We start from the raw sequence: 14,110 nt of genomic DNA, 5'->3' as shown, positions 1-14,110 counted from the left end.
ATAAGGCTATTACGATTAAATGCCACTTTAAGGTTTCATCAGCACTGGTACCAGCGGTTGGTGAAGATGCAACATAATAATAGTTGACGGTCTCCATATGGGCTTCCTGGGCACTGCTTTGACCCTCCTGCAGTCCCAACAATGGTCACCCCTCTCAGCGGCATTGTTGGGGCTGAACTGATGTCTGCCTCCCATTGGTTGACAACCTTTGGAGATGGGATCTTCATCTTTAAAGACATGGAAGCCCTGATGACTGGTGGTTGATTTCTGATTCCATGCAATCCCACTGGGGCTGACAAAAATAGCTCCTGGCTTCATGACCCATTCAGTAAACTCAACCCAGGTTGAATGCTAGGCACCATCCTTGGAAGGGCCTTAATTAAAATTAGCACCAATCTTGAAACCTCAGTGCTTATTTTCTCGGGCCAATTCATTTATTACTAGTTTTGCTGACTTGAATACAATTTGATGTGGTGGGATTTTAACTTACAATTTCTAGGTTGCCTTTTCAGTACCATAACCAGATAAGGTTGTTAAGAAGGCATACGGTGTCTTGGCGTTTATTGGTAGGGGGATTGAATTTAGGAGTCGCAGCGTTATGTTGCAACTGTACACAACTCTGGTGCGGCCGCACTTGGAGTACTGTGTGCAGTTCTGGTCCCCACATTACAGCAAGGATGTGGAGGCTTTGGAGAGGGTGCAGAGGAGGTTTACCAGGATGTTGCCTGGTATGGAGGGGAGGTCCTATGAGGAGAGGCTGAGGGATTTGGGGTTGTTTTCGCTGGAAAGAAGGCGGCTAAGAGGGGATCTTATTGAAACATATAAGATGATTAGAGGTTTAGATAGGGTGGATAGTGATAGCCTTTTTCCTCTGATGGAGAAATCTAGCACGAGGGGGCATGGCTTTAAATTAAGGGGGGGTAGTTATAGGACGGATGTCAGGGGTAGTAGGTTCTTTACCCAGAGGGTGGTGAGGGATTGGAATGCCCTGCCTGCTGCAGTTGTAAATGCGCCTAGTTTGGGGGCGTTTAAGAGATCCGTGGATAGGTTTATGGATGAAAAGGGATTGGTTTAGGTTAGAGGGTCATTGTTTTGTAACTGGTCGGCGCAACATCGTGGGCCGAAGGGCCTGTTCTGCGCTGTAATGTTCTATGTTCTATGTTCTATAACCATCACGACACCATATCACACCTGTCTTGGCTATACCAATGCTTTTTTTAATTTTAAGATTGCAAACATTCTGGATAGCCATGCAGCCACCCTTCAGCGGAAAGCAGACAGAGAAGTCTTCTTTATGAACACGCAGAGCATTGTCCAATTGGTGCAGCGGTGAGTAATGAATTCTATGTAAACATGTTGCTCAATATCATTTAATGGAGGTTTAGTAACTGTTATGAACTTGAACGTGACATCATCTGAACCTTTCTTACCTTAATTACTTCCAATTTTGTAGTGTTCTACAATTATTATTTCCACATTTCCATATTTTATTATTTCCACATCTCCATAATTATGCTACGGTAGGTGATCTCCTGCGGCATTGTTCATTAGGCCTTCGAATCCCCACCGTGCAGGAGAGGCAATGTGGCCTCCCCGCCTTCCCCACCCCGCCATCCCCAAATTCCGGTGCATTTAACATGGATAATCCACTCAACTTACACATCTTTGGACACTAAGGGGCAATTAGCATGGCCAATCTACCTAATCTGCACATTTTTGGACTGTGGGAGGAAACTGGAGCACCCGGAGAAAACCCATGCAGACATGGAGAGAATTTGCAAACCAGGGGCTGTGAGGCTGCAGGGCTAACCACTGCACCTCCATGTAGGCTTGTCTTGAGCAAGGTGAAGTGTGTGGATCATTGTTACTTTCCCGTCTGTTTCTCCCACCCATTCTCTATTAAAGACCAGCCCTGTTCCTTAAATACCAACAAGTTTTATATTTTTTTGATAGTGCTTTTCATCTGGCATTCTTTACGAGAATATTTAACAAACTTCAAAGAACCATGACCTCTCCTCGTGCTAAATTTGGTTTGTTATAATTTGAAAATGTTGCATGCTTGATGTTGTAATGTCAGATAGAATTTGGACAGCGGGTAGAGTAACTGCTGGAAAAACACATCAACTAACTCAGCTTTCAAAGGTTTGGAAACTGATTGAAGACAGGCAACTTAGCAGACTGAGAAAAACTAATAACAGTAATATTGGGGTTTAATTAATTTTGTGGATATTTTAGAGAGTAAAGCCTGCTGAAAAATTTTCCCAGGAAAATACATCCATCTAGTCACTTACTCATTGCCGGCTCTTTGATTTGTGAGTTAGGAGATTAGCATGAACATTGACCCTTAAATTAACCAATTATAAACAATAATTAGATTCTGCCTCATAACTCACTGCCAGCTGTGGATATTTTGCAGCTAACTAGTTCACATTTGGGGAAAAAAAGGCTCTAATAAAGGGTAGCTCAGGACTCAGACGCACAGCATGTTCATTGGGTTCCCAAGACTAGGGAAAACATAAAATGATTTAGTTTCCTTTTCTCTGTCAGCTACCGAAGTGGGATTCGTGGGCACATGAAATCTATTGTTCTGGACCTGTTGAGGAGATATCTGAGTGTGGAAACACAGTTCCAGCAAGGTAAACAAAAAAGTTAGTTTTTAACTAAGATAAAACCTACACGCCTCATGACTTCTGTGATTTAAATGGATGCCTGGTAAATATATAAGGCGGAATCTTCCCGGAAAGTGGCATAGTCCAATAGCAGGTGGGAAAAGCCACTTACAGGCACCGACAGTAATGGCAGTCTTGTTCGCCTTACCGATCAGGGCATAGGCTTAAAAACATCAAGGGTTGGACCCACGATACTATGCTGGTGGGGCAGGATCTAATTGAGCCTTTCTCACCAACAACTTAGCTTCTCGAAGATGGGGTGCCAAAATAAAGCACCCTCCCCCGCCCACAGCACAACAGTAGTTCAATAGGAACCCCCAACTGCCACACACCCCCGGCACTGCTGGCTGCCACTGCCCCTAGGCAGTGCGGGGAGCAATGCTAGGGTACGACCCTCTTCCCTCACCCCTTCCCTCGAGCGATACAGTCACCTGAGCACCTCTGGGATATCTGCTCACCAGGTGCATGCCTTGGGAGACCATTCGGATTGTGCATGTGTCTGTCTTCACACTGATGTGAGTGGACTTTCTTCCGGGGTGGGGGATGATTTGCGCGTAGAGGCCTGATAATGATATGCTATGCATGGAAAGGAAGTTCTCCGTGTTGAACAACGAGAAACACGCTATGTCACTGGCAATGGGAGGGGACAATTGCATCAAATGTTTGCACCAGTGGAGATTTTCTATTCTTGTTGCCAAATCCGCCCTAGAAAAACGGGAGCAAAAAATCCTGGCCCTCGTGTGCTCCTGCCTACTAAAGCTTTCCAAACATCAGATTGAATCACTTGCTATAATTAGCAAATGTCCCACAGATGCTTTATCCACATTTTTGTCCTCCATTCTCCTATTATGCTCCGTTCCCAGTGAGGGCTATTTATACACCAGAAACATTAACCTGTCTTCTCTCTACTGAGTATTTCTAGCATTCTGTTTTGGTGTTGCATTTTACCAAACTTTCAAATTGGATTCAAACTGACATTCATTGAGGGTTTAGGTGCTTTCTCTTTAAATTCCCCTTTTCAATATCATGCCATTCTTTTGTACATGGAGGTGAGTAGGGAGCCTCCACCCTGGGAGCTCTGATCATGCTGCTCTGGAGCTGGACATGAGGAGCTGCATAATAACCAGCCAGGGTGAATCTGACCTTCATTTATATCCCTCCTTGCTATTGCCTGTTCTCGATGCTGCCATCTTATTGACTCGTTCACCCCTTTGTGTGTGAAGAATCAGGTGCTAACCTGCATTGTACTAATCAATGGTACTGCAATGCGCTACATAAAGTATTCATAAAACAATGAAAAGGAAGAGCTTTTAAGGCATGAAATAAAACTATGCGTCAAACATTTTAGTGAAGGATGCTGGCAGTGGTGAGGGAATACTCATGCGTTGCCTAGGCAAGGCTCCAATTGGCTGCTGTCTTACTCCAAACATTTAAAACCATTTTAGCATGAGAAATTATAACAGTGTAAGCTGGAGAAATACTTCTGAATTTAAATTATTTTCCCATTCACTTCCCCAAATGTTGTTCTCAATCATACAATTTGATTTTCTTTTGATAGATACTGATGTAGAGTTTTCTAAATACTCCATTTTGCAGCTCATTATGACAAATGTGTGATCAACTTGAGGGAACAGTACAAACCTGACATGACACCGGTACTTGACTGCATCTTCTCTCATGCACAGGTGGCCAAGAAGAACCTCCTGGTTGTTATGTTAATTGTGAGTATTGTAAAATGAGCAGAAATTGAGTACTGGTGTATCCATTTTCCCCTCACAGAAACTAGAAGCAGAGTAGGCCATTCGGCCCTTCAAGCTTGCTCCACCATTCATCTTGATCGTGGCTGATCATCAAATTCAATATCCTAGGTCTCCCGTCCTCCTATATCCCTTAATCCCTAGAGCTATATCTAACTTCTTCTTGAAACCAGACAATGTTTTGGCCTCAACTACTTTCTTTGGTAGTGATTTCCACACATTCACCACCGTCTGAATGAAGAAATTTCTCAACTCAGTTCTAAAAGATTTACCTCTTATCTTCAAATTATGGCCCTTAGTTCTGGACTCCCCCACCATTGGGAGCATTCTTTCTTATTCTACCCTGTCTAACCCTGTTAGAATTTAGTGAGTTTCTGTGAGATCCCCTCTCACTCTTCTAAACTCCAATGAATATAATCCTAACCGACTTAGTCTCTCCTCGTATGAGAGATCTGCCATCCCAGGAGTCAGCCTGGTAAACCTTCACTGTACTCCTTCATGCAGGCATGCATGTTCCCTGGTAGAAGTTATTGAAACACAGTCAGGAAGGGCAAATCTAGCTCCTCATCCAACCCCTTAGCTCAGGGTAATTATTGAAAATTTTCTGCCAGTTAAGACCTGTTAAATCAAGACAGAGCAGAATTTGACTTGAGTTCTCTTTAGTGCGCAGAACTCATGGGAACTGTTGCAACTGGACAATTATTAACAAGGATGCCCCATACGGGTTGTGGAACATTTGTAGTAGTGGTATGTTGATACATCGATAATGGAAGGGAACTTATATGACATTTTGGTTTGTGGATAGCATCATGTATACCGATGTTCTGTGGTGACAATTGGATGTGACCCATTTCATTTTGCCTGTTGATTTAGGATCAGCTTTGTTCGCGAGATCCCACGTTGACAGATGAGCTGACGGTAATTCTAACTGAACTAACACAACTCAGCAAAATGGAGAACTCCAAAGTGGCGCTGCGATCCAGGCAGGTGAGAACCTGCACAGCTGAAAAACAGATACTGGCTGGAACTCTATCTATCTTGCCTGTCACGGAATCAGCATGGGCGAGGGTCCAACAACAGAAATCTCAGCGAGAATTTCTGGTCTCGCCCGAGCAAGGTCATAAAATTCCTGCCCACTGTGCGTTTATTATGTTCACAAGCTAAATGTAATACATGGCACTACCTGACTCAGACTTTAGAAAAGCGAAAAAGTAGAAAAGAGATGTTTATTTACAATTTTAATACAAGATTGCTTATGAGAACCCACTGGGAGTATTTTGTAATGTGTGACCTCCTAGTCAGGGAGTCTCTAATGTGTGATATTGTTAGAGTGCCAGATCAGAAATCTCAAAGTATATTATGAAGTCAGATTCAACCCTAACAATTTCTTTATTTTGGCATAAATGTGAGGAAAGGATGTTTCATCTCAAGAGTGGTTCACTGACAAATTAAGGATCTGTTTTTAAAACAAGCTTTATTCATTACACAGTTTAAATATATCTCTAACCAAATGAAATAGTTTAACTCTTAACCATTGTCCAATCTTTAAACATGAAAAGAAACAACCTTAGCTTCTAACTTATTACTATTTAGTTCCAATTAAGCAGCATTTTTCTCTTATAGACTTAAAATCCTCTTTAAAATTAATTAGCAAATCCAGGCATACTTGCCTTGAGTAGAGTAGTAGTAATTGTCAGATGTTGCAGTAGAAGCGGGTATAGTTTTGCCTTTTAAAAAGCATTTAGACAGTTACATGGGTAAGATGGGTATAGAGGGATATGGGCCAAATGCGGGCAATTGGGACTAGCTTTGGGATTTAAAAAAAAGGCAGCATGGACAAGTTGGGCCAAAGGGCTTGTTTCCATGTTGTAATCCTCTATGACTCTATGACTTGGGTAACCACCTTGGAGCTTTCAAATAGGTCTTTTCAGCGAGAGAGAGGGCCTTTAAGCTTGTGCCTTTAACCAGCTGCAATTAGCAACTGTCAAAGAAAAGAAAATTTTCTTCTGAGCCCTTCTTAAAAATGAAACTGCTTTTCAGCTGTAAGGGGTAGTACGGTGGCACAGTTGTTAGCACTGCTGCCTCACAGAGCCAGAGACTTGAGTTTGATTCCCGGCCTCGGGTCACTGTCTGTGTGGAGTTTGCACACTCTCCCCGTGCCTGTGTGGATTTCCCCCGGGTGCTCCGCTTTCCTTCCACAATCCAAAGGTGTGCGGGTTGGGTGAATTGGTCATGCTAAAATTGCTTCTTAATATCAGAGGAACTAGTTAGGGTAAATGCATGGGGTCATGGGGATAGGGCCTGGATGGGATTTTTGTAGGTGCAGACTTGATGGGCCAAATGGCCTCCTTCTGCACTGTAGGATTCTATGATTCTATAAGCCTGGCTGCTCCCATTTCTTTTTTTTTTAGCATCTGCTGAAACAAAACTGACTCACTGTAGAAAAACGCTGCATCTTAAAGCAGTCCCTCCTTAAATATAAAATATGTCAAAATAGCACAGTATCATTGCAATACATATTAGTAAGCACACACATATTTTCATCATATATATGTCATAAAAATGGAAATTTAATGAGACCAGATAGCACACATCAATGTGTTGATAATGAACGGGTAGCACTCGTTCACTGATCTAAGATACATTTTCAGAGAAGTTTGCCCAAGGCCACACAATTGCCCACAGAAGAGGGGAGGGTCTATTGGAGTTACTTTTTGGTGTGTGTTTCCCAGTGATCAGTTCATTGTACCGCAGTCACAGGACTCTGGACAGCTCAGCTGCACGAAATACATGGTGTGGGGAGACCGTAAGAATTGGAGAGAAAAGAAAAGTCTTTGAAACCCTCTTTTAAATGTAATCAAATAAAATCAAGATGGTAAAACCAAAAGTAATGGCTGGAATTTTCTGGCCATTCACACTGACGGGATTTTCTGGCCCTACTGCAGTGAATGGAGATTTGTCTGAGTGCCGAATTCTCCTTCCTCATTTGCGGGCAGTGGGGTGTGAATGTCAGGAAACTTCTGGCCAATGCTTTCAATGATTTTTTTTAATATGGGAATCTGTGTAAGTTTCCACTTCTGTATTGTATCTCTTGCTTGTCCAGCTTAATGGTGAGTGCACAGTTTCCTTCCATGTCAGTGTTATCCGTAACAAGCAAAATGAATATATTAAAAACTGCGTGTACCCTAGCCCTGATTTCCCCATCCTATCTCCCAACTTTCCTGTTTGATGCACCTTCAATCATGTGAGCGACAGGTTCTCCCCCTTCATCTTTTTTTGGAGGAAATATATGTTGTCAGACAAAAGTCTTTTGGTCTGTTCTCATTTGATTTATTTAATTGTTCTGTTTATCGGTGACAGTGAGATTACATGCAAAATGAATTAGGAGTAGGCCATCCGATCCCTCAAGCCTGCTCCACCATTCAATAAGACCATGGCTGATCTGATTGTGGCCTCAACACCACATTCTGCCAAACCCTATAACCTTTGACTCCTGCGTCAGTCAGATTGTAAGGGAAAGGTTTGTTTTGGTCTAATTGTTCTCTGGATCGTGGCTAAAAGAATACAGCAATTATTATCTTGTGTCCACTAACCTTTCTGTCCTCATGTTGGAGAATTAAGTAACAGTAAAGCTTCAAAAGTATCTTATGCAAACAACCATTTTGTGTCCATGGTCCCAGACAGTGAGCAGAGGCAGCTTCGTTAATCATGTGGGCCATCGTACTTAAGCCTGAACAACTTCTTGCCTGACACCCACACACATGAATTTCCAGTAGATATTGCAACATAACCCTTACTATGTGACCTGTGCCATTCTGTACCTCTCCCAACTTGTCTATACTTGGATGAATTCTAGTTTTCCACTATGAATTTGGTATTCCTTTTTGGTATAACTATTCTTTCGCGTTTTTAGGTTTTGATCGCATCACATTTACCCTCCTACGAACTGCGGCATAATCAGGTGGAGTCCCTCTTCCTGTCTGCTATCAATATGTATGGGCACCAGTTCTGTCCCGACAATCTAAAGGTGGGTGTGTGACAATTGCATTGCCTTCCTATTGTGACTTGGCCAAAAAGCTGCTTTCATAGCAAAAGTTGTTCTGTTTCAGGAAACCGCAAGACCTTTTCAATGATGTGTCAATCATGTATGAATGCTTAAGAGAATAACCTCCACTCTTCCCCCTCCCTGTCACCCTAGTAAATCACTCCCAGGCTGATGTCCCATTACAATATGAATCTAGTGTGTTACGTAACAGTGTTAGTCATTCCACCTTGAAACCAGAGTGTGTTCTGTTGAAAAGGTTGCATTGAAACTCTGTTGTTCATGTCGCTTTGCCTATTGGCTAGTGGATTGCATTGTTGCACATCCTTTCTAGATTTTGATGGGGCATGGAACAAATATTTCCCGATTCTGTTCCATCCCCTCCATTTATCAATGGAATGTATCAGCAGGATAGACAGGATAGTCAGCTGTGCTATATGATTGAGCAGAAAGAACATGGTTTTTTGAAAGGAAAATAGTATTTGACAATATTTTTGGTGTATTTTTGAAGAGGAATGAGTAGATGTCGTATACTTGTATTTTCAAAACACATTCGATAAGGTATCACTCAAACAGTTGTCACACAGATTAGGTTTATAGGATTGGGGGCATTAGCATAAATTGAGAATTTGTGAATGGACAAAGAATCATTATCAGGTTGATACGGGGTAATTAATGAAAAACTAATATCATAGAAACCCTACAGTACAGAAGGAGGCCATTCAGCCCATCAAGTCTGTACCAACCACAATCCCACCCAGGCCCTCATTTACCCTGCTAATCCCCCTGACATTAGGGTCAATTTAGCATGGCCAATTAACCTACACTGCACATCTTTGAACTGTGGAAGGAAACTGGATCACCCAAAGAAAACCCACACAGACATGGGGAAAATGTGCAAACTCCACGCAGACAGTGACCCAAGGCTGGAATTGAACTTGGGTCTCTGGTGCTGTAAGGCAGCAGTGCTGACCCACTGTGCCATCGTGCCACTCTACAATGATCGGTGTTTGTCTCTCACCTATTTACAATCTATGTTACATGGGACTGGAAGGTCCAGCCAGTGCGAAGAGCTGGAAAGTCCCAGTCAATGAAATTATTCACTTTAATAGGAAGAATAGAAAATCAGAAGATTTTCTAAAATGTTGAGAGACTAGTAGTTGTTATTAAAGGTTTTGGGGTGCTAAAATACAAATTATAGAAGTTTAACATACGGGTATAACAAATAATCAGGAATGAAAATGATACGTTAGCCTTTATCGCAAGGCAGTTGGTGTATATGTGTAAGGATGCTTTGATGCAGTACTTTAATAATTACACCTGGAGTACTGTGTATAGGTTTTGTGTCCTTACCTAAGGAAAGATATACTTACCTTAGGTGAGGTTATCTAAGTGAAGAATATAATTATTTGAGTACCTTACAGGGTAGATACTGAGAGGCTATTTCCTCAGCTGAAGAGTCCAGAGCTGGAGGGCACATGTTTTAATAGTGTATGTAGTCATTAGGGAAATCATATATTCCCTAGTCACATATATATCCCAGAGAGCAATTATGTGCCCTCCAGCTCTGGACTCTTCAGCTGAGGAAATAGCCTCTCAGTATCTACCCTGTAAGGTACTCAAATAATTATATTCTTCACTTAGATAACCTCACCTAAGGTAAGTATATCTCTCTGGGATATATATGTGACTAGGGAATATATGATTTCCCTAATGACTACTTACACTATTAAAACAAGCGATAATGCTTTAAGACCATGAAGAGTACAACTTTTTCAAAACTTCTGAATATTTAAAGGGTTGGGGGGGGTGGGGTGGGGGGGGGTTGGGGGGTGGGGGGGGTGGGGGGTGGGGTGGGGTGGGGGGGTGGGGTGGGGGGGGGGGGTGGGGTGGGGGGGGGGTTGGGGGTGGGGTGGGGTGGGGGGGGTGGGGGGGGGGTTGGGGGTGGGGTGGGGGGGGTGGGGGGTGGGGTGGGGGGGGTTGGGGGTGGGGTGGGGTGGGGGGGGTGGGGGGGGGGTTGGGGGTGGGGTGGGGGGGGTGGGGGGTGGGGTGGGGGGGTGGGGGGTGGGGTGGGGTGGGGGGGTGGGGTGGGGGGGGGGTGGGGGGTGGGGTGGGGGGGTGGGGGGTGGGGGGGGGTGGGGGGTGGGGGGGGGGTGGGGGGGGTGGGGTGGGGTGGGGGGTGTGGGGGGGGTGTGGGGGGGGGTGGGGGGGGTGGGGGGTGGGGTGGGGGGGGTGGGGGGGGGGTGGGGGGGGTGGGGGGTGGGGTGGGGGGGGGGGGGGTGGGGGGGGGTGTGGGGGGGGGGGTGGGGGGTTGGGGGGGGTGGGGGGGGGTGGGGTGGGGGGGGTGGGGTGGTGGGGTGGGGGGTGGGGTGGGGGGTGGGGGTGGGTGGGGTGGGGGGTGGGGGTGGGTGGGGTGTGGGGTGGGGGGGTGGGGGGGTGTGGGGTGGGGGGGTGGGTGGGGTGGGGGTGGAGTGGGGGGGTGGGGGTGGGGGGGTGGGGGGGGTGGGGTGGGGTGTGGGGTGGGGGTGGGGTGGGGGTGGGGGGTGGAGTTGGGGGGTGGGGGTGGGGGGGTGGGGTGGGGGTGGAGTTGGGGGGTGGGGGGGTGGGGTGGGGGGGGTGGGGGTGGGGGTGGGGGGGGTGGGGTGGGGGGGTGGGGGGGGTGGGGTGGGGGGGGTGAGGGTGGGGTGGGGGGGTGGTGGGGGTGCTACCATCGGTGGGACCAGAAAATCCTGCTGACAGGAATGGCTGGAACATCCCACCAAGAGTTTTCTTTTTCTTGGGCCAAACAGCAATTTGTGGACTACAGACTAATTTTACTGTTGTTTGATTTCAGAAATTGATTCTCTCGGAGACCTCCATCTTTGATGTCCTGCCCAGTTTCTTCTATCATGTCAACCAGGTTGTAAGGATGGCGGCTCTAGAGGTAAATTCATCATTTGCTGAAAAGTTGTTTGTGGTTCAGACGCGGTATTAAGTTATGCCCGCTGACTGCTGCTGTTGTGTGATTCTGAGAGTAGTCCTCTGGACCCGCACCCATGTGAATATTATCAATGTATACCCTAACAGATCCTGAGTAAAAAATGTCCATTTCAAACTCTTAAGTACTCCCCACCATGTGGGTGAATAATGATTTCTGACCTTGCATTCCTTAATCAATGATACAAATGTATAATTATGCATTTGTTATGACAATTGCTACATCACATGTTTTAGCCAATGTTCCAAGATAATTAAAGCACTCGACAGTTGAGCGGCATGGTGTTTCACAGCATCAGAGACTCAGGTTCAATTCTGGCCTCAGGTCACTGTCTGTGGGCAGTTTGCACTTTCTCCCTGTGTCTGCGTGAGTTTCCTCCAGGTGCTCTGGTTTCCTCCCACAGTCCAAGGATATGCGGATTAGGTTGATTGGCCATGCTAAATTGACCCTAGTGTTAGGGGATTACCAGGGTAAATATGTGAGGTTACGGGAATAGGGCCTGGGTGGGCTTGTGGTCGGTGCAGACTTGATTGGCCAAATGGTCTCTTTCTGCACTGTAGGGATTCTGTGACTACAAACTGCTTGCTCTTATCACAAAGCACATGGAGATCACTCACTATTGTGGGCTGTTTTCACATTGTGGACTAATTCCCACCACTTGTGATCTCCTAACTTTTATATTTGTCATTCAGCTGCCTCATTGTCCTGAAGCACATGGTTCTAGATTATGCCTTAGTATCTAAGCAGTGAATGTTAGTGGCTTATTCAGTTGCGGGGTAGTACGTATGCGCCTAACCATGCCCTCATCCACACATTGGATAGCACTTAAAATGGACAGCCTTAGATTTTTCTCAACTCCTCCCCTTTAACTGGTCTCACTTGCTTTGGTCTCTGGTTGCTAAGGCCAACTGTAGCGCCACCACTGTGATTCCAATTCTGATCAAGCACCTCTGCACTGACCAGGTGTGGGACTGGTCTGTACATTGAGCCAATGGGAAAAGTCCTAGTAACTTTCCTTAGTAAGAAAACTCAGTTTTGATGGAGCCACAACTGTACCTTGATTGTCAACAATGTTAATGTTCATTTCACTCCTCTGACAAGCTGATGGCTTCCTCCTAATTGACAGTTCCTGCAGTTTCTGTTCTGGTGACTGCACCTTTTTATTTCAGATCTGTCTCTTGAGATTTTTGGTTTGATTTTGAACCTTCAGTTAACCAGATGACAGAAATATTTTCCCTTTCATTAAAGGTGTATGTGAGGAGAGCATACATCGCCTATGAACTCAACAGTATACAACACCATCAACTACACAATGGCACATGTGTAGTGGATTTCCAGTTCATGCTTCCTTCCTCTCATCCAAACAGGTACTGCCAGGTTTAAGCTAAACTCTAGATATTAAACAGATGTGTGTGTGTGTGTGTGTGTGTGTGTGTGTGTGTGTGTGTGTGTGTGTGTGTGTGTGTGTGTGTGTGTGTGTGGTTTGTTCTTTTCAAATGTTGTTTGTTGTGGAATTCAAATCAAAAATTTTTTCACTGTTTTGACTTATAAATTGTTACTGCAGAGTGTGTTGTGCACAGTACTTTAATTGCGCATTCAATGGGGAGATAGCTGCTATAATTGGGCTCAGGGATTTATGAAGCTCAAGTCACCATGCCCATTCAATGTAATGTGGACAGTACAACAGCTTAGTGCTGCCATCTCATTTCATCCGATACTAACTGTGCTATTCATTGGCTGTGTGCATCAGATGGAGCCCAGGATCATAACTTTCCAGCAGCACTTTAACTAGTCTGCACCTCTTAAGGGGGAGATATTTTGCGGCTGGAGCAGGTACTGGCAGCCTTGCAGGAAGTGAATCTGACATTGGAAACAATGAATAATGACACAACACTGGAGAGAGGGAGGTCTTAAGGTTTTTAGACATTGCATTGGAGCACTTAGTGGAGGAAGTGGAAAGTAGGAACAACATCCTGTATCCACAGGAGACCAGGAACTCCTTCAGATTACTTGTTCATTTAGAAAGCAGTGTGGGCAGATAGTCATGGAAGTCAGTGCCAGAATTCAAATGCGGAGGATCTGGATGAGGTGCTGCAGGGAGTTGAGTGACCTCACCTGAACAGTCAGGAGAGTGAATACATCTTCAAAAGAGCCATTGAGATCCTTGGTGTACCAACAACCTTAGGCAACTTAGCCAACTCTAATACAAACAGCAGTAGACACCATGCGTCCAATGCAAGGTCATCTTGAAATGGCTGGAGTGATTCTGACATTACAGAAAAAACAACTTAGCAGTTATAGTCAATTACAGCAAATCAGGAACAAACATTTTGTTCACATCCTTCATTGACATACATATTTGCCAATTAAACCCTGGCTTTTCATCTTTTCTCATCTGATGAAAAATTGACTTCTGCTAATCTTTCATTTGCCTAGCATATCCCCCCCATATCTTGTCTTTGGTATTTGTTATGGAAAAATCCGATTTGTTCATCCTCCAGTGAAGATCAAAAAGCAGAATGTTTTGAGACATATGCAAAAGAAACTTATCCTGAAAGCAGACAGGCTCCCTCGGAGGTCTGCAACTGATAACATTCTCACAAGCTTGTTACAGAGAAGGCATGATTTTTTAAAAATCTGAGTATATCATATTATACCAACTGCA

The 14,110-nt window shown here is 44.7% G+C and overlaps 1 protein-coding gene across 6 annotated transcripts in view; it reads left to right on the top strand.

Annotated features, from left to right (window-relative positions):
- The window catches only part of acacb (acetyl-CoA carboxylase beta), a 118,503-nt gene that overhangs the window by 46,614 nt on the left and 57,779 nt on the right, over positions 1-14,110 (top strand). For all 6 annotated transcript variants that reach the window (XR_013889040.1, XM_080208094.1, XM_080208093.1 and 3 more), the window contains 7 exons: positions 1,229-1,329; positions 2,548-2,636; positions 4,266-4,390; positions 5,300-5,413; positions 8,340-8,453; positions 11,302-11,391; positions 12,694-12,812. Coding sequence is in view for 5 of the 6 variants with exons in the window: in XM_080208094.1 (XP_080064220.1) it covers positions 1,229-1,329; positions 2,548-2,636; positions 4,266-4,390; positions 5,300-5,413; positions 8,340-8,453; positions 11,302-11,391; positions 12,694-12,812 (752 nt within the window). In the remaining variant the exon portion in view is untranslated. The remainder of the gene's footprint in view (positions 1-1,228; positions 1,330-2,547; positions 2,637-4,265; positions 4,391-5,299; positions 5,414-8,339; positions 8,454-11,301; positions 11,392-12,693; positions 12,813-14,110) is intronic.

Source organism: Carcharhinus amblyrhynchos, chromosome 20 (assembly GCF_965287045.1).
Source record: "Carcharhinus amblyrhynchos chromosome 20, sCarAmb.v2.hapA, whole genome shotgun sequence".
In the NCBI taxonomy this organism is placed as follows: Eukaryota; Metazoa; Chordata; class Chondrichthyes; order Carcharhiniformes; family Carcharhinidae; genus Carcharhinus; species Carcharhinus amblyrhynchos.
This window is presented reverse-complemented; position numbering and strand designations above follow the sequence as displayed.